The sequence below is a fragment of the Paramormyrops kingsleyae genome, chromosome 17, assembly GCF_048594095.1.
Source record: "Paramormyrops kingsleyae isolate MSU_618 chromosome 17, PKINGS_0.4, whole genome shotgun sequence".
Taxonomy (NCBI): domain Eukaryota; kingdom Metazoa; phylum Chordata; class Actinopteri; order Osteoglossiformes; family Mormyridae; genus Paramormyrops; species Paramormyrops kingsleyae.
The window spans coordinates 15,263,745-15,283,620 of NC_132813.1; the positions used below are offsets into that span (position 1 = coordinate 15,263,745).

The window sequence follows — 19,876 nt, forward strand, 5'->3', positions numbered from 1 at the left end:
CGACAGTGGGAGTTGATATACTGAAGCTGTTGTGTCCCCCACTGTCGTCGTGGTTCAGAGAGGCAAGTATGTGCCTCTCCACAGCCTGAATTAGACATTCTCAAGGGGGGGCGTCGGTGTGGAGTCGCTGTCCTGTTGGCAAGTTACCGGTGTTCCATCCTTTGTCTTCACCATTCGGGGTGTAAGGAATTTGGGTAAATGAGAAGAGCGATGTTCATTAGCTTAATTAGCAGCAGTAATAGCAGGCTGGGATGGGGAGCACATCTTAACTACTATGTACTTTTTCTCTTCTGTGAGACTTCTGCACTCCTGGGGGGGGGGTGAATCAGACAGGTCTTAATCAGCCGTAACTCAACACGCTGCCTCTTGTGCCTCATCTGGAGAATGTTGAGTTGTGTCATTGGGTTTCCCTGTATCCCCCTTCTAGAGATGGTTCAGAACACTGTACAGCAGCTGGGTTTTGGTTCAGGGCTCAGCTGACATGGGGGGCTTTGACATCTGTCAGGCAGGAAGTGTGGGGGGGGGGGTGGATCTGTATGTTTGCGACACCACAATGTATGACCACACACTCAGATGGGCTGCTGTAAATGTATCATCTCTTATTTTGAGATTGAGTATTTATACCCCACATTGTGAGACGGTGGGTCAACTGACATGTATAATTACAGTTAAAAACAGGATTTATTTAATTAGCCAGTCCCTCTAGTGGAGAAATTCAGGGAACAGACTTGACTGGACTGCGCAAGCATGGACTGGGCTGAGTCGGGCCCTGTGGCGGAGCAGTGGAGAGGCGTAGGGGTAGTGGTTGAGGTTTGGGGAGCAAGGTGGAGAAGGTAATGACGCGGAAGGAGAGGATCGAGTGTAAAAAGCGAGTTCGACCACAAGCCAGCGCACTCCGACTGCGCTTACCATGCACTTCCTGTGTCAGTTTTACAGAAGTTAGGTAGCAGCAGGTGATGGGGGGGGGGGGGCATGTCTGCCTGCCGTTCCTGCTTCTCCCTGTGCAAATAAAAGCATGAATAAATCAACCTGTGGGGGTGGCGGGAGTGGGGGGGCTGTGGAGAGCAGCAGAAAGAGGGGGCTTGGAGTCAGGCTGGTTTTGACTGCCCCTCCCCCCCCCCTGCGGTGACATCAGCTCCCTGTCAGAGGACTTCCTCTTTGCCGCCTCTGGTGCTAAGTCACATGGAACTTCTGCGTGCCGTCGCCGAGGCAGGTCGCGCTCTCTGTCCGTCCGTCGTCCGTCTGTCAGTCCGTGACCTTGGTGGCCAGCATGAGCTTCAGGAGCAAGATCACTTTTCGCAAGAAGACCAAGGGCAAACGCACGCGAGCCAACTTCAGCCGACTGAGCTGCGTACGTACCCGGCGCCCACTCTGCCTCCGTGCACCTCGCCGGCTCCTGGCTCTCGTCCTCCACGGCTCCCTCTCTCTCTCCTCCTCCCTCCTCTTTCTGTCCCTCGCTTCAGCTCTCCTACCCATCCATCTGCCGCCTCGCCCTCCCCCCGTGTGTGCCTGGCAACGCCGAAACGCTGTTACGGTTTAGAGGCGCTCGCCAGACGGGCTGGGGGTGCACAGTAACGCCGTCCGGTCAGGTGCAGTTTGTGAGAACCTGCATGACAGTGGCTAATCGGCACTAATTCAGGTCTGTTAGCACCGGGAACCAGCAGCGGTTCATTTCAGATGGTCGGACTCGCACAGACTTTTTAGCTGGTTAATGTTTCCTGGCTGCAGGACTGTTTGTCCCCCGCGCTGTGTGTCAGTGGCGTTTCCTCCTCGCCGCCCGCTGCTGTTGGTGCGTGTTCCTATGCCTGCCGCCGGCAGGGCGGACGAACAAAACCGTTCAGTGCGCTCGCATTGAAACTTCCTGCAGCAGAAAATAGCAGCGGCCATGACCTCATCTAAGAGTCGCTAAGAGTAGCGGGCCACCAAACCGAAGCCGTGATGGCCCAGGATGGTCTGCTTGGCATCTGGAAGAATATAGTACCCATTTTGGGTAGCGGCATGGCGTATTTACCAGGGGGAGAATGTCGGGCAGTGCCGGCTTGGCGCTGAAGAGGGAGGTTCTGAGGGCGGAGAAGCCGAAGTGAGACCCCATGGTGTCGCAGTCCCGTAGCAACTGCATTCTCCTATGGGGGGCTTCATTAAGGGCCGTTACTGTAACGCTTTGGGGGGAGTGGTCCATCAATACGAGGCGTTACTGTTATGTGGGGGGATGACCCTCATTAAGGGCCATTTCTGTAACACTGTTGTGGGGGGGCTAACTTGATTAAGTACTGTTACTGTAACACTGTGGGGTGTGTCCGTCATTAAGAGCCTTTGCTGTTATGTTGTGGGGTTTGTCCCTCTTTAAGGGTTGTTCCTGTAACACTATGTCCTTCACTGAGCATATTTGCAGTTAAGCTGTGGGGGGTGTCCCCCTTATCGGAGGTAATTGCAGTTGCGTTGTGGGAGGGGTTTCCCGCATAAACCACTGCTAGTCGAGTGCAGTGACCGTGGTTCACATCCTGACCTGGAGCGCGTCGCCTGCGATCATGTGCTCTGGCCAACGTGTGAGTGTCAGCCCTGAATATTAATCTCCATTGTCCATTGACGCCCCCCCCCCCCGCACCCCCATGAGCACAGGCAGCCCAAGCAGGCGTGTCTTGGCGTGTGCGCTCACAGCGGCCTCAGAGGTTTCCACTCCCGTCCCCATGGAAAGTACCAACAGACCCCGAAGCAGGATGACACTGCTGGGCGGTGCTGCGGTTTCTGCTGTCTTCGTTATCGTCATCTCTGTGGGGGGGGGGTCCTTCTTAAGACTAGCAGGGGGTGGGGGTCTTGCGGAACTACAGTTTGGGGCAGCAATGATGGCCCCGGGGAAACCCCCCTCCTCCCATGAGAAGCCCCCCCATCCCCCTCCCACACGATTCAAGACAGAGCTGTTGGAAAGGTGCCTCTGTAGAGCCTGTGACTGGCAGCCCAAGGTGACCTTTGATCCCTGAGGTTTATAGCATCTTCCTGCCCTGTCCAGTGAGCTTCGTGCCAAACATTTACTCAAACTGTCTCATGTTCTGTGCGCCTGTCTGTTTCGGTGTCATTCGCCGTGTTTAAACTGTCCTAATTTACATGAGTGGCAGACATTTCCTGTTATTAAGGTCTAATATGATTATCCCATGTAACTGCAAGCTGTAAATTCTCTGCACATTTTAATGGCGTGATATTTTCCTCCTGCGAGCAAACAGCCACCAGCTATGATGATGGCAGCGGCATAAGGCGGGACTGAGCACAGAGCTGCAGCAGGCAGCGTTCAGGCGCCCCGTTCAGCCACGCACCCCGACACGCAGGGTTGAAGGCAGTGGGAAGCAGTCGTTTGATGGGGTTTTCGCATCTGTTTTTTCTGCAGCAGGAGAAGGCGAAGCAGATCGAGCCTCTGGATTACGAGGCTGTCATCTCCGAGCTGGACGCCGGGCTGAAGCAGGACTCTCTGGGAGACCTTATTCTCTTCCCCGATGATGACTTCACGGTGCGTGTGTATGCATGTGTGAGTGTGTGTGCGCGTGTGTGCGCGCGTGTGTCATTGGCTGCTTCTCCAGACCACCTGACCTGCCATTCTGTTTGCTTTTTTGTCTGAATCTTTTCTCTCTCTCTCTCTGTTTTTAACTGTCCCTTTCATCAGTACACGGTTGAGACAGGAAGGCCTTTGCAGTGGTACAGCTGGGTTTTTAGGTACAACACAAATTTCCCCACCGGGATCCAAACGCCCTGCAGTTTGTACCCATATCCAGTCAGACCAGCCCTGGGGTCGCGTGGGGGCTTGTGCCAGAGCTGGGGAGTCTCTCCCATTCTCTGGTCAGACTTACTTCTGTAAATCAGACAAAGGCGACTGTGTGGCTGCAGTTGATGGGTAGGGGCTGCAAAATGCTCTTCGCTGTAATTAAAACATCGGATGACTTTTTGGGCTCTTGTCTGCGAGTTTGCATGAACTCACCAGCTCTGTGCGTTCAGGGTCACAGTGACAGGTCACGGTCACAATCTATCCCTACACACGCACGCACACTCGCACACACTCAGGCACGCTTCACAAGCTGCCTGAAACACGCCTCTGCACCGCGGCGGCCGCATCGCTCCGGGGCGGGGGTCGGAGGTGGAAGTGAGAGTCAGCTCGGATGTTGACGGCCTGGGCAGAAATAGGATGTGGCCCACAGAGTCGTACAGCTCTCTGAAGGGGAAGAGCCGCGCAGAGGAAGCCGGCATACGCAGCAGCTGGACCTGCCGTCTCCCATTGTGGGACCCCATGCAGAACCCAGCAGCTATTCCACCAGCAGAAGCGGGGCTCTCTGCACCAGGCCGGCAGTAAATCCTTCTGGGCCGCGGGGTCCGGCTCCGACACGCTCCGTAACGCAGACCGCGCGTCGGATGCTTCCATTCGTCGAGACCGTTTCCATGACGCCCAGTTACTGTGCCGAGCCATGATGCCGGGCCCTGCCCGTGCATCTGAGCAACATTCGGTGGACCCAAAAGGCTCAGAGCGAGGCGCGGAAGCGGAGCCGGCGTGAGCAGCAGGAACAGGAAGCGGCCCTTTGGAAATGAACTTCACTCCCCTATAAGAAACACAAGCGCCTTTGCAGGTCTTTCACCCCCCGGCCTCTGTGTTTGTTAGCAAACTAGGACAATGAAAAGTAATTTGACATTTTCACATGTTCCCTTTTCAATTCCCGAGTGACCCATCTCCCAAATCCGACGCCGGCTACTTAATTAGTGAGTTAAGTTGTATGTTAAAGCGCAGATGACCTTAAGTGGGGATGCATGAAGCAGTGATCCTGCACCAGACCATGACCCTCAGAGGGCTCGCTCAGTAATGCAATTTGCTTGAGGTATTTTTAATGCTCTCTGAGTGCCCCGCCGCAGGGGGTATAAATCAGATCGAGAGGCATATCGGGTGCCCTTTAATGCCAGCGGCCTCTTCCATCCCCTCCTGCTTACGGGGCTTTAACGTTGTTAAAGAGTCTTTTATGCTCCTTATGCTAAAATGTCTTATTTTTCATCGCTGTGTCAGATTCCCGAAAGTGAGCCGTATGCGTTCTAGGAAGCTGGATGCTGTTATTGAGAGAGAGCTGAAGTCACGTCTTGCTGGTGTGAATGGGGGGGGGGGGGGCGTGCAGCGTACGCAGTGTGTGAAAATGGCACCCGGCCTTCATGAGTGTCCTGCTTACACTTTCCCCTCTCCACCCCACCAGGTGTCCACGGTGCCCCTGGAGAGCCAGACATCACACTCCACCGTGCCCGCAGGGGCAGAGAAGGCGGCCAGTCTGCTGGTCAGACAGGTGGGTGCATGGGGGGGGGGGGGGCTGACACATTTAATTTCCACTGGGAGACCCAGTAGGTGTTGGGAGCTGCCGGGTTGATGGGTATCTGGGGCGCTGGGAGCTGCCGAGTTGATGGGTATCTGGGGCGCTGGGAGCTACCGGGTTGATGGGTATCTGGGGCACTGGGAGCTGCCGGGTTGATGGGTATCTGGGGCGCTGGGAGTCTGTAAGTCGATCTTGATCAGGGGACTCAGTCCACTATTGACAAGGGGGTGGAGGTGGGGGGCTGAACCACTGAGATACCCTGTACGCTCTGCAAAGCCTGTTCATAGGTCACTATGTCGACCCCTGGGCCCCCCATGGGTCATGTGATCCCGGGGCAGGATCGATACCCTATACAGGGTATCGGATGGGGGAGGGACTTCCAGATCTCCCTTCCCCCTGAGTACAGTTATAAAACAGTAACAGGACTTGCTTATCTCACCACGCCCCAGGCCTGTTCCTCTTTCTCTGCTAATTAATCCCTTTCCAGTTCTGTCTCCCTCCCTGGCCACCTCTGCGTGTAATTACATGTTATCACACCTCAGTGACAGGGCTGCCCTGTCCAGCGTGGGCCCCGAGTACACACGCCGGCTATATATAGCGTGCCTGGTGAGGAAGGGTGGGGGGGCTTTGTGAAATGCGGTGACCTCACCTGCTTTTTTAGAGGGAGTATAGGTGTCAGAAAATAACGGCTGAAGGATGACTGGGTGTTTTTTCTGTGGGCAGTGCAGGGTAACAATAACTCCTGATGCTGCAGTCCTGGGGAGCTTTAATGACTGTAGTCCCACTTCCTCTTGTAGGCGTGCAGCTACTACAACTCCCCTCTCCACGTGGTCAGCTACACGTCCGAGGTCTACGGGGGGGACTATCGACAGCTGTCCAAGTAAGTACCGAATGGGGCCGGCCCCCGAGGGCGAACATCCGCCAAGGGACCTGAGGTTCACCCCTCCGGACCGGGAAGCGCGTTGTCCGGTCTCCATTCAGCTTTCAGTCAGAGATAAACGGATGTCAGGGGACATCTGGAGGAACCTCCGCCATGGGCGAGGCGAGGCGAGGCCCCGGTGCGTGCCTCTGAGTGCTGGGGCCACCGTCCCCTGCATGTCACCCTCAGGCCCGTGATGGCCGTACGGCCTGAGGGCCCTTGGGCTGCAGTGGCAAACAACCCTCTTTGGTGATTCTTTATACTCAATTGGTTGGTTGAAACAAAATCTTGGTCTGAAATTGTACTTTCTGAACCCGAACCTTCCACCTCTGATAGGTGATACTGTCACCCACTGGCTCACAGGTTAACTTCCTGAAAGCGGCTTGTAGAAGGGTCCTTATCCCTAACTGGTCCAGCACAGCTCCACAGGGGGGAGGGATGCCCTCGCCATCCATCCAATTTGCCCCCCCCCACCAAAACATGTCACAAGAGGCGCCGTAGGTGTCGGCCAGCCTCGTAAAAGCCGACCAGGCGTGGGATCCCTCCTGAAAGCCTGGCAAGGCCCAAGCAGACCAGCCATCGTGCAATTGGCAGACAATGGGGGTGTAGTGATCTCGGGGGCGGGGCTTTGGGGAACCCAGGAGATGCGATGACAGCGTGATATACCATCGGCCAAATGACCGGCTACAGACAAACAACTACAAACACAACACGGGTCAGCACACACCAGCCGGGGGGGGGGGGGTTGCGTGGCGGTTCCTCAGATGAGACAGCCCCCCATCCCGATGGAGCCCAGCTATGTAGCGTGACTGTACCCCTACTCCCCCCCTCCCCACAGGAAGCTGCTGAAGTCTGAGAAGCTGCCGAGTCATTCCTTCGAGATCGACCACGAGGAGGTGGACAAGGACGAGGTCAGGGTGGAGCCTTGGTGCCCCACAGCGCCCCCTTCAGTTTGGCTTCTGTGATGAATCCTGCCGCCAGCGGAACCATTCTGAATAAATGAATTGACTGTTAAAATGTTTTTGACATTTCACATGAGGAATGCCCAGCCTCTGCAGGGAGCCTCACCACCTTTATCTCCCCCCCCAGGACACCACATCCCTCTCATCGTCCAAAGGGGGTGGGGGAGGTGGTGGCGGGAGCGGCGGGGGGGGTGGAGTCTTCAAGTCTGGTTGGCTATACAAGGGGAACTTCAACAGCACAGTCAACAACAGCATCACCGTGCGGGTAAGGAGCCCCCCCCCCCCGCACCCACCCCCCTCCGGCCATGTTGTCCGGCTCTCTAACACCATTCCTGCCCCTGCTTCAGAGCTCCTTGCTGGCTTTAGGATGGGGGTCAGGTGGCTTGTGCATGTTTTGAACAGAGATGTATTAATAAACCCAACATTCTAGCATCCTCCACTGATTGGCCCTGATTTATCTGTGACCTTCCCAATGAGTTTTATACTGAGGACCAAGTCACTGTTCCCTGCGCTCTCTCCCGCTCTGAGCTCTGTCTCTGCTAACGCCCACGCAATCAAGGCCGTCCCACTTCCTCCCGAGAAACCAACCAGTGCCGGTTCCACGGTCAAAAATGTCAAGTGGTCCGCTGGTTGCCACACACTGCACAAGGCATTTTCTGTGGTCAACAGGTTCATCACAGTAATGATCCGTTTTCTTTGCGCAGTCTTTCAAAAGGCGGTTCTTCCAGCTGACGCAGTTGACGGACAACTCCTACATCATGAACTTTTATAAGGACGAGAAGATCTCCAAAGAACCTAAAGGCTGCATCTTCCTCGACTCCTGTACGGGCGTGGTCCCGGTGCGTAGGCCGTCACGCACTCGTGCGGAAATTACCTTGTGGGGGAAAAAAACCCAAACGCAGAACTGAAACAAGTACGCACACGGTCATCACCTAGGCAGTAGGCTGGAAACACAGCTAGCAGGGTTAGCGAAGTTAGCGGCCCTTGAGAGACATAAATAATACTGGGCTTTGAAAGCTGCGGGCTGTAACTCTTAGCTTTTATTACCGCTGCAGAGGACTGCGAGGAGCATGTGCCGGAAAGCAGCATGTCTCATATAGACATGCGCTGAGGTGGCCTGAAAATTGCAGCTAAGTTCACGTTCTTGTTTCAGTTCAGCGGTTTCCCATCCTGCCGGGGCAGCACCATGCTAACAGTATTAGCTCTCGGCAAGGAGGCTCAGGTCTTCCTGTTACCATGTTAGCCAATGCTAAAAGCCGCACACTTTGGCCCACCTCTCCCCCCCCCCCCCCCACCCCACAGAATCATCGGCTGCGGAAGCACGCCTTCGAGCTGAAGATGAACGAGGTGACGTACTTCGTGTTGGCTGCCGAGAGCGAGCAGGACATGGAGGACTGGATCGGAACCCTGAACCGGATCCTGCAGATCAGCCCTCCTGAGGGCCCTGCCCTGGACCGCAAGAGCATCGACCTGTCTGATGCCAGACAGGGTGAGAGAGCGCAAAGCAAATGATGAATGTCTCCTATGGGTTCTCTGTTAAAAGCACAGCATATCCACAACTGGAAACCACCCAGTGATGAAACTGCAGTTCAGATTGTAATCTTCTGTAAAGCCAAAGTGAAATCAGTGGTATTGTTTTTGGTATTGGTACGTAAGGAGACCTATTTGTATATGTAGGCTCTCTGGAAAGTTCTTTGAATTGATTCTTGCAGCAGATGTGGCAGAGCTGAGCGACGTGAGCATTCTGGAGAATGACGAGGCCTCGGAAGACATGATGAACCCCGAACTGGCCAAAGTGGGTACTGCGCACACGGTCTGGAACAGAATATTGTGGAATAAGAGCATGTTTGCTGCTCCTGTTTCTCCTAGTCTGCAGAGGGCTTGTTCCCGGCCTTTGCTCCTGTTCCGGGAGCTCAGCTCCTTGCCTCCCTGTGTGTAGCGTGTGTGTCTGTGGTGTGAGCTGGGACTCCTGTGCTCTGTGCCGCCAGTACATCTCAGAGACGGAGGAGCAGGTGCAGGACGCTCGGGCGGACGGGCGGCTCAACCTGTTCATGCTGGACCCCGACATGCCTGTGAGAACCTGGGGCAGCTTTTGGGGGGGGGGGGGGCCCTGTTCGGGAGGCTGGGCTCTACTGACGATGTTTGTTGCCCTTCCCCTGGCAGGTGCTGCGTAGCCCCCGGGGGGAGGGGCAGGCCGGCGAAGCGGTCGCGGTCCGGCCCTTTGAGGAGAAGCTGGGCCGGAGGCTGATGATTCGCTGCCACAGCCTGACTCTGACACTGCAGGGTTGCGTTAGCGACACTGAGAACGGGCTCTCAACCAACGTGAGTCCCCACCGCCCGCCCGGCTCACTAGCCAATAATGCGCACGGTTCTGGTCAACAGCCAATCACTGCTTCATTTAATCTGACATAGTAGCCAGTGGGACGTGAGCTGACATGGCAGGATAACGGCGCCCACCCTGGGTTGAGCAGCCTTATGCTTCCCACCATTTCCCAGCATGCTGCAGCACAGGGAGGAATGCAGCGTGTTTTCTGCCATCTTTGACCCTCTCTCCTTCCGCACCCCCCACAGATCGAGCCATTCTTTGTGACGGTGGCTCTCCTCGACGTGCGCGAGGGCCGCAAGGTGTCAGCCGACTTCCACGTGGACATGAACCACGAGGCCGTGCGGCAGATGCTGGTCGGCTCTGGGAGCTCCGGGGTCCCGGGGAACCCCGGCGCCGCGCAGGAGAACGGCCTGGGCTCGCCCACGGACACCAGGCCCAGCGCCTATCAGCTGACTCCGGATCTGGACAGTTGGCTGTGCTACCCCAAGCAGGTACGGAAGCCTGAGAGGGACAGCTGGCCTCTGGGCCTGCGAGGTGGTATCCTCAGCAGTAGGGAGGGGGCGTCTTATCATTTACACTATTTCTGGGGGTGTCTGTTCCTGTCGGTTTGTGTCTCTGTATCTGTATAGATCTATGGGTCTATCATTTGTACATCTGTCTTGACCCTGTATCAGTCTGTCTGTACGTACGTGCGTCTGTGCACTTGAGTGTGCCCGACTGCGCAGCTGCGTGCGTTTATGTATGCACGCGTGTGCCCATTCTCACGCATGCATGTGAATCAGGCCATCTTCTCGGTGACGAATCCCCACACTGACATCGTGCTGCTGGCCCGGGTGGAGAAGGTGCTGATGGGAAACATCACCAGTGGGGCGGAGCCTTACATAAAGAGCACAGACTCCAGCAAGGTGATGTGCAGCACTGAACATGAACACATCCGCCATCACGCAGTTTCTCAAGCAACTGTTTTCTAAGCAACGTCCAGCTGTTTTGTGTAATATGTCTGCTATGCAAATACAGCTACATGAATACATTTACATGTCAAAATGACACCTTTCTCTTGCACATTTTCAGTATTTTATCATGTGGAAAAAGGTAGAAAAAATTTTTCTGCAGATGTAAATTGGATTTATTTAAACAAATTTTTGATACGGAAATGCACTGGTATGCCAAGCAGAAATTCCTGAGCTTAAATAGCTTGAATCCTCAGTAATTCTGAATCCAGATGGTTTTCTAATCAATTTTTTCAAAAAGAGCAGAATTTCCCCCCTCCCCCACCATGGAATTCATAAACTTGGCCGTCGTTCCCGAGCTTAACTTAGTGAACAGACGGCATCAGACAGTCTCTGGCAGCCTTACCGCCGGGCCCGATTCGAGCTCCGGCGCCGGGCCCGCTTCCGCCAATGCTGGGCCTGTAAGCCTGAGTGCGTTCGCCGTAGCGTAGTAACACGCTGCTCATTTCCCATTTTGTCTCCAAATATCTGCACAGACCGTTCAGAAAATGCTGAAATCCAACAAGCAGTTCTGTAGTAAACTTGGAAAATACAGGATGCCCTTCGGCTGGTCAGTGAGGTAAGTGTGATTGGAAGGAGACCTTTTTATGACTGTGTTTAACACGACCGGAAAGCCTTGCAGCAGTTCAGGCAGGTTTATGAGACACCTTAACTGTAGACAAAAGCTCCTGAGTAAGTTTTAAGTTGAATGACAACACCTGGCAAACCAGACACAGAAACTAAAAATATGGTGGAAATAAGATGACATTTTACAACTTGTTTTGGATTTGATTAAAATAAAAGATATTTTTAAAAAGGCATCATTGTGGCACTGGTTTACTTCACAGTCCTTAATGTACCATAGTGGCTGGGAATATTTCTGATGTGTGCGGAGTGTTTCCTGTCAGATGACAGCATATGGTAGAGGATGTCCCCTGGGTCTTAGAGTCTTAGGATTTCGCTCCCATCCTAGGCCTGCGTTCAAAGACAATCATGGCACTGTGGACAGGGAATCCCGCTTCTCCCCACTCTTCAAGCAGGAGAGCAACAAGATCTCCACAGATGACCTGATCAAGCTCATCTCCGAGTACAGGAGGTATGGCACGAAAAGCCTTTTCGCATGGAGATCTGGGAGTCATCAATTCATCTGCTTTAGAGTTGGTTCAGTGCTCCTAGATTCACTGAATGGCATCTCCATAGGGCAGAGAAGACCAGCAAGCTGCAAACCATCCCAGGAACCCTCAACATCGATGTGGACTGTGTACCCATGGAACATCCCAGTGAGTCTCCATCTCTCTCCCTCTGCATCTGTCCCCTGAATCTGGGCATCTTCCTGATGGTTTATGGGGGTCTTTGTGCATGTGACAAGTGTCCTCTACCTATTCAGACAGTGTTTGGTCACTGGGGAGTCCTGTGTCTGCCCAGGCACACTGTCCTCCGTAGTACAAGAATGGCTCCTCTGTCTTTTCCAAAGCAGTGGGTGTATAGAAAATGACCCATCATTGGGAAAGATCACCCAAAGGAAGGAAGGCATTAAGATAATTGTGCTTTCGAGCTGGAGAGTGATGGAGGGATAATGAAAGCAAATGGTGCAGCAAGGAAAGTATGCGAGCGAAAGAGGAGAGATCAGTACCCCGATAGGCTGCTAATGAAAAGGATGAGGAAGCTCATTGGCCGCTTGCGGTAATGCTAATTGCAGCCCTTTTAGCTGGCATGGAGTCTTGTGCTTGTCTCACAGGCATTGTAAGAGTGTGGCTACTTGTTCATTGGCTGCTGCCTATTCTGACACCTGGTTTGCATCTCCAGGACATTTGAATGTGGCATCGCGACACTGTTGCTAATTATAATGTCATTATAACGTTAAATATAATAGGTGCTCTGGTATCTGTGCTAGCATGCGACGACAGGCCAGCTGTCAGACGCTGTCCCAAGTCCCAAAATAGCAAAGGCTACGCCAGGCTCAGATGGGGTATTATTGTTGGGGTTTGCTGGTGTTCAGTGCAGCGAGACCCAATGCAGACTCCTGTCACTCTGGTTTGTGTCGCCTCTCACTCGGGTTTCCACGATGGGTTTTGGCCAGTATGTCTTGGCCGATCTTTCAAAGGCCTGCAGGTTGCGGTGTGCCAGCGGTAAGAGGCTGACCAGGGCTTTGCTTTGGTTCAGCGTGACCTGCATGCAGTGAGGGGCAGTGAGGGGCAGTGAGGGACAGGGACCCTGGCAGAGAACCAAGTCTCTGCTTTCGGGCCTCTGGGGCAGCAATAGGCTGCATTGCAGAGTTGGGAACTGGGGCTGCCACTAATGACTGTTTTTCTATAGGTTAATCTATCAAATATTTTAGGCCATGGGGATGAAAGTTATAGATTTGCGTCCAGGCAATGCAAAAAAGTGATGCGGCTTTTTTTCATTATTCATTATTTTAGAGTTTTCATTATTTTACTTAGAATTTAGATTTTACCTTGTTTTGCCCCCTTGTGTACTGGTATCATAAAATCTTATGTAAAATAGAAAAAAATAAAGAACTATGAACCACAGATATTCACATATTGTTCATATGTGAATTCAACAATAATACCCACATATTGTTCATCACTTTTATTAAGTGTTTGTTTTCATTTCAGTTTTAGTTTACGATAACAACACTGGGTCCAGCAAGTCCAACATGCACAAACACACACAGCAGCACCGTCAATCAACATAGAAAAAGCCCAGATTTTAACCTTAACATTTTCATTAACACTTATTCAATGAAGATTCTAATGTAGCAGGCAGGCAACTTTATGGCTTTAATAATGAGTGTACTTAACTTTTGTCCTTGTAGCTGCTATTAACAAGCTCTCTATTCCAATGCTAATTTAATAAACATGAATAGACAACACTTAAGGTGGTTTTGCCTACTCGGACGGTCCATCGTCTGGAATAGCTCCTGTGCGTTTCCTCTTCAGGTGCTCATGCATAGCGCTAGTGCCGCTGTGGTTTGCCATCACACTTTGCACAGTGTAAAACCACATTTTCTTTTATCATTTGATCTACTCCTATGATAACATTCAAAGCATTTTAGAGATCATAACAGTAATTTTATAAAAATTAAAAAAAAAAAAAGATGTCGATTTCAAATATTGATGTCGACACATATTCAGCAGCCCTAGTGGGAACAAGTCATTGACTCTCTCAAGTAACAAGTGAGTCTCAAGTGTTACCGCTCAAGTTCCCAGTCAACTCCCAATTCAAAACAAGTCTCGAGTCAAGTCCTGAGTCTCTCTCTCACACACACACACAGGCAGAGTGCTGACTCTAAAATGATTATATTCAGACTGGTTTAGGACTTGTAGCTTAGGACTATAGACTTAACTGGAGACTTTGGTTTGTTGACTTGGGACTTGACTTGGCGTAACGCTATCCTGACATAAAATGTACACATTTTTACTCGGTACTTGACTTGGAACTTGAGTGATAAGACTTTACTTGAAAGTCAATGACTTGTTCCCACTTCTACTGCAATGCATTCAACTGAGTCTGATGTCTTGTTGGAAACGTTCACTGTTCTGTAGACTGCATGACATCCTCGTACATCCCAGTGAAGCCCATTGAGGACTGTGAGAAGCACCCACCCACAGTGGAGGTGGAAGAGTTTGTCCAGGAGTCAGGCAGATTCTCTCAGCCCTACAGAGTCTACAAGAACCACATCTACGTCTATCCAAGACACCTCAAGTATGACAGCCAGAAGAGCTTTGCCAAGGTACCCCAAACTCGCAACATCCCAAAGGAAAGTGAAGGAGCACCTGCTCTCATGAGGATAAAGTGTCCATAAAGACAATGCTCATGTTCTGTTGCCGATCTCATTGACAGGCACGAAATATTGCAGTGTATGTCGAGTTCCGCACCTCTGATGAAGAGCATTCCAAACCCCTACAGGTTGTATTCCTACTTTTACACAAAATCTACTCAACCAAATTCTTGAAGCATGAGAATGAAGGCATCAACCCCTGCTGCTCACCCCTTGATATACCTCAGCATGTTGACCTTTCCGCTTGATGTCACAGTGTATATACGGAAAGCCAGGAGGTCCAGTCTTCACAACTGCTGCTTGCTGCACTGTCCTCCACCACTCGCAGAATCCGGACTTCTATGACGAGGTCAGTCTTACTTGAAGGGAATGGAATTTAATCTGAAAGAGGCGTCAAGAGCTGGGACTTGCAGGTCACTGAGGTTCACGTTTGTGGTGATGAGGGATGCGGTGGTGTTTTCCTGAATGCTGATTACCAGGGGGCTTTGCTTGTCCTGCAGATAAAGATCGAGCTGCCCACCCAACTCCACAGCAAACACCACCTGCTCTTCTCCTTCTATCATGTGACGTGTGATATTAACGCCAAGACCAACGCCAAGAAAAAGGAGGCCTTAGAAACCCCAGGTGAAAAACTAAAATAATCTCACTTCAAATTGCAGTTCGTATACCTCTACACTGCAAATTCTGATTGTGACAGAAAACCTCTTCTATGATCATCTCAAAACTTTACTTTTACACTAAAAAAGACACTTAACTCCGACTCGGCACAGACTTGCTCCTCTGATGTATATAGTTTCTATTTCTCTCCCTAAAGGAGGGTCAGTGCCAGACACCTAGAACTTCTATCGTGTGTTTAGTGATGTGTGTTGAGGTCTTCCGTGTTTGGCCGTAGTGGGGTACGCATGGCTGCCCATCCTGAAGGAAGGCCGCCCGACTTCCCAGGAGCACAACATCCCAGTGTCCTGCACCCTGCCCCAGGGGTACCTGAACACCAAAGGAAAAGTGAGTGGGGTTTGGTTGGGGAGGCAGTAGGACCGGCCTTGCAGCTCCCATGGCATTCGCTTCGTTAAACGCTATGCTGGTGGCTTCACACTCTGCATGGTGTCCTCCTCCGTGTGTCCACAGCCAAATGGGCCTGAGATCAAGTGGGTAGATGGAGGGAAGCCAATATTCAAGGTCTGCACCCACGTGCTGTCCACGGTCTACACTCAGGTGAGTGTGAGGTGGGCACTACCCCCCGGACCCCTCCCCAGACTTATCTCCTCAGCCCATCCTCATACTCATTGGTTTTGCAGGACCCCCACCTGCACCGATTCTTCCAGGAGTGCCAAAATCGAGAGACGGACCTCTCTCAGCCCCCTACCTCGAATTTTATCAGCTCCTTGAAGGTAAGAGGGGCTAAAATATAGGGATGCCAGCTCTCATGCATCTGGCGTGACCTCCTGCTTTCAGACTCATGCTCACGCAAGAAATCTAACAGCAAATCTATATTATTCCATCAGTAACCTAAAATCACCTACATTAAAAATGTTGGGGTATATTGCAAAGCCTACAGACTGTTTACAAGATGATGTTTACAAGACTTGTCTCAAATTGAAAATCCCAGCATACACTGGGGTTGTGGGAATGGAACAGTGTCTCCCCTGGAATTGTGCCATATGTTAGTTTGGATATTAAATTGGTCTTCTGATAAACTTTTCTCCCGAAGGCACTGCCCCTTGACATTTGGTTATGTGTTCTCGCTTGTAATTTGTAAATGTTTCACAGAACTGCAGCTCAGAAATATGCATGAGTCATTGCATAACCTAAAAATCTCCCTTATTGGCCAATCACTTTGCTCCCAAGCTTTCGAGGGGTGTCCTGCTGTCCAGGCCTTCTCATAATGCCCTGTTGTGCACTCCGTCTGATCCTACAGGGCCTGCTGAGCATGGAGCACATCCATGTAATCATTCGCTTCCTGCCCGTACTCTTCAACCAGCTGTTCAAGGTCCTGGTCCAGAACGATGATGACGAGGTCACTTGCGCCACCAGCAGGTCGGTAGCCGGCACCATACAGCCGCGTCACTAAGTATCGTTTCTGTAGTAACTCTCGTAGTGACACAGGAATCCACTGATCCGGGACCGAAACCCTTTAAGCCAGAACTAGAGACGAACTTAAAACAAATCCAGACTCCCTTGAAAACTGACTTTAATATAAACACATGCGGGAGTGACTGCAGAAGCGAGACGAAAATCGAACGCAACTCCACAGCAGGCCAGCCTTTCTCCGCAGCCCAGCAATCCCCTAATCACTGCAGCCTCGCTGTTGTCACCCTCTGTCTCGCCGAGACTCCCTTCTCAGATCTCTGCCCGCATGAGTCGCCTGACCCCAAGCTGGGGGGGGGGGGGGGGGGGCAGGGCTCACAGTTTGAGCCGCTCACCGTTACACACTTGCATGCGGCAGAATGCGTTGAGGTTAAAACCTCTAGACTGTGACTTCTCAAGAAAACTGCCGTGAAGAGAATTGGCAGCCTGTTACCGTCACCACCTCTGACTCTCATGCATCACTGACCGTTGGCCATGTCAGAGACCAGGGTCTACATGTCCTGATATGCTGATGCATGTCACAAGAAGTAGCTGAAAACATCTGATCAGCCGTCATTGTTCTTGCTGTGGTCTTTGCAGAGTTCTGATGCACATTGTCGCTAAGTGCCATGAAGATAACCTGAACCACTACCTGCACTCCTACATCAAGGTTGTATTTTTGCACTTGTCTCTACCTTTTGAATAGCTCTCCTGTTAGGTTCTCGCAGTGCTCTGTTCTACACTGCACAGCTCTCACTCTGACGCTGACTTGCACTTGTTAATAGTCATTCACTGGAAGCTTGGCCTATAGCTGCACTTGTACGTACGTTGGCTCCTTGATGACGTTATGCTTACCGTATGCCATCAGCTTCGCTTGTATGTTGCTTTGAACAGAGATATCTATTGAGTAAATGAATGTAGGTCTTTGAGGTAGGGTGTTTACACCAATCTCTCGTAAAAAACGTTTTTTTTTTTTACTGTTTAGAATATTTGTTTCAAACACAGAATGCACTGCTTTGTTAATGAATGGCTTTCTGTTAGCCTTCTCTGATGGTGTGCAAATAACAATAACCAAAGGAAGTCTAAAGCAGGTCAGTCTGACATGCATGAGACTAAGGAAGTCGCACACCAAGCTCTCCGCTGCACGTGCACGCTCCGAGTGCTCGTGGTGTTTCTGTGTCACGCCACATGGCCATGCAGTTTCTGCTGAGCCGCCGCATGCAGGTCGGCAGCATCATGCAGTCGGCTTCGATCGCGCCCGTGTCGCATTCGGCGGTTAATGCGGCAGGGTGCTTGGGGACGGCTACTCTGTGATGGCGTGGAAGTCCGCCGGGTTGGCAAAGAGCAGACGCCTCAGCTTCTCCTCACATCTAGAGAGGAATAGTGAAGCCCACCGCATGAAAACATGCAGTTAACTGAGAGAAACAGGCTCCATGTAACACTTGGGAAGGAGTGTGTCTGTGGAGAATGGCTGTGTGCCTTGGTAAACGGGGCTTTGGCGGAAAGAAAAGGCACGACGAGGACTGTAGCATAGATCCTGGGTCAGCCTGCCTGTAAGAAGAGAGGCCTGTTTGGGGAACGTGGCCGCTCTGTGTAGAGGGGGTGCCCGGGGAGGGGCTGAGCATCGCAGAGAGCTGCTCTGACAGAGATGGGGTTGTCATGGAAACTGATTGGCAGGGCATTTTGGCCTGTTCAGCAGTCAGCAGTGTGAGCCAGCACTGTGTGTGTGTGTGTGTGTGTGTGTGTGTGTGTGTGTGTGTTTTTACTAGCTCAGCTCTCACCTTGCAAATGTGTATGTGTGGTGCTGACTGCAAATGTATGTCTGTGAGTTTACAAGCTTGGCATTCCCCCTGTGAGTGTGTGTGCGCGTGCACGTTTTTATAATTATTATATTGTGGGAACAAAATTTCCCCACAGTGTGATAAAACCATGTAACTTTTAAACCTCAGTTTTATAAAAATCTGTGGTTGCAGTCAGAACACTAAAAATGCAGAAAGTCTTGTATTTTGTTTGGTTACTTATGGTTAGGATTAGGGCTGGGTAGGGATTAAGGTTGTCATTGCTGGGAATAGAGTTATGCCCATAGAAATTAATAGAGTCCCCATAAAGATATTAAGATGTGGACTGTGTGTGTGCGTGTGTGGCTGTGTGCTCATGCCTGGCAACGGGGTTTACCAGTATGTCTTGGTGACTGTGGTTTCTGTTACTATGGAATGAGTTCAAAACATCAGTAATCCTGTAAAGGAGGCACGGGGGGGCATGAGGGGGGTTGTCCTCGCACAGATGTCTGCTGAGTGTCAGCATATCATTCATCATCATTCATGGGCTCTTGCCCTTTTTCTGTAAACACTTTGTCCCGTTAAATCAGCCGGTCTGCCAGTAAGGCAATATCTGCAAATATAATGTGATTAAAGTTTGTTTCAGAGAGATGAGCAGGGCAGTCAACCTGTTTGAGGCCTCAATATTATGAAAAACAAAAACAGGTTACAACCGCCACATCCTGTTGGTCTGAGAGGCACGACTGCATGTATTTCCGTGTTCACTGAGTGATGTCAGGGCATGCAATCTGTTTTTTTTCTGAATTTTAGACAGACACGTGATTAACAAAGTGTCCAAATATACCAGAAATTGCACAAGCAGCCCAAGGCAGCCGAGACCAGTCGATACTCTGAAATCTGGTATAAACCTGTGGCTTATCTGACATGCTGTGCTTTGCAGTTTGTGTTCCAGACCGAGTTTCATGATTCCCGGACGGTGCACGAGGAATTGGCCATGGTCATGAACTCTGACCTGAAGAGTAACGAGCAAGCAGTCGTCAAGAACGTCTTGAAGGTATACCTGATGGGCAGGGCTTCTGTTTCGGCCCCCACTCCCCATGGCATTGTGGGTCAGGTGATGGGCCTGTTGTAAGATTCTCTACAGTCTACACCATGTATGTTTGCCGTATCTCTCCAGTATTCCTGGTTCTTCTTCAACCTCATTGTGAAGTCCATGGCCCAGCACCTGGTGGATGTGGAGAAGGTGAAGGTAAAGGATTCAACAGACAACCTGAAAAAAGCTGGGATTCAGGAATTTCGGATAATATGTTAATTGACCTAATTATCGCTGTAATATTGAACACCCATGCACACATACAGCACTTTGTAAGCCATGCATTAAGATAAGCTAGGCTAAGCTAAGCCAGGCCAGCTTCATGACCCTGACACGGTTGCCCTCTGCTCTATCAGCTGCCCCGGCCACAACGGTTCCCCAAATCGTATCTCGGCAACCTGGAGAACCTCATTATGAACGTGTCGGACCACATCTTCTGGAAGAATAGAGACCTGCCCGAGGAGACTCGCAGCGCCAATTTGGCCATAGCTAACTTCGTCAAGGTGAGCCAGAGGAGACAGTCACTCCGGCTGCCAGCTTCTCCTCTACAGATGGGGATAGTGTTTATTCATTAGTGAAGCAGAAACAGGGATCATCGATATGATCAGCCTAAGCAAGATATAGGACTGGGAGA

The 19,876-nt window shown here is 51.4% G+C and overlaps 1 protein-coding gene across 9 annotated transcripts in view; it reads left to right on the top strand.

The window, feature by feature from the left end:
• Positions 1–19,876, top strand: part of dock10 (dedicator of cytokinesis 10) — a 54,187-nt gene that overhangs the window by 17,100 nt on the left and 17,211 nt on the right. For 6 of the 9 annotated variants that reach the window (XR_011983385.1, XR_011983386.1, XM_072701751.1 and 3 more), the window contains exons 2-28: positions 3,380–3,499; positions 5,214–5,300; positions 6,125–6,207; positions 7,085–7,157; positions 7,336–7,473; positions 7,913–8,047; positions 8,511–8,697; positions 8,921–9,003; positions 9,197–9,280; positions 9,372–9,530; positions 9,780–10,025; positions 10,317–10,439; positions 11,021–11,103; positions 11,497–11,619; positions 11,724–11,803; positions 14,072–14,259; positions 14,370–14,435; positions 14,564–14,656; positions 14,808–14,931; positions 15,200–15,309; positions 15,433–15,519; positions 15,603–15,695; positions 16,223–16,341; positions 16,972–17,041; positions 19,090–19,203; positions 19,327–19,398; positions 19,599–19,745. Coding sequence is in view for 7 of the 9 variants with exons in the window: in XM_072701751.1 (XP_072557852.1) it covers positions 3,380–3,499; positions 5,214–5,300; positions 6,125–6,207; positions 7,085–7,157; positions 7,336–7,473; positions 7,913–8,047; positions 8,511–8,697; positions 8,921–9,003; positions 9,197–9,280; positions 9,372–9,530; positions 9,780–10,025; positions 10,317–10,439; positions 11,021–11,103; positions 11,497–11,619; positions 11,724–11,803; positions 14,072–14,259; positions 14,370–14,435; positions 14,564–14,656; positions 14,808–14,931; positions 15,200–15,309; positions 15,433–15,519; positions 15,603–15,695; positions 16,223–16,341; positions 16,972–17,041; positions 19,090–19,203; positions 19,327–19,398; positions 19,599–19,745 (3,087 nt within the window). In the remaining 2 variants the exon portion in view is untranslated. Of the gene's footprint in view, positions 1–1,148; positions 1,352–3,379; positions 3,500–5,213; positions 5,301–6,124; positions 6,208–7,084; positions 7,158–7,335; positions 7,474–7,912; positions 8,048–8,510; positions 8,698–8,920; positions 9,004–9,196; positions 9,281–9,371; positions 9,531–9,779; positions 10,026–10,316; positions 10,440–11,020; positions 11,104–11,496; positions 11,620–11,723; positions 11,804–14,071; positions 14,260–14,369; positions 14,436–14,563; positions 14,657–14,807; positions 14,932–15,199; positions 15,310–15,432; positions 15,520–15,602; positions 15,696–16,222; positions 16,342–16,971; positions 17,042–19,089; positions 19,204–19,326; positions 19,399–19,598; positions 19,746–19,876 lie in introns of those variants that run through there. The other 3 variants (XM_072701752.1, XM_072701750.1, XM_072701753.1) reach the window with 2 other exon arrangements.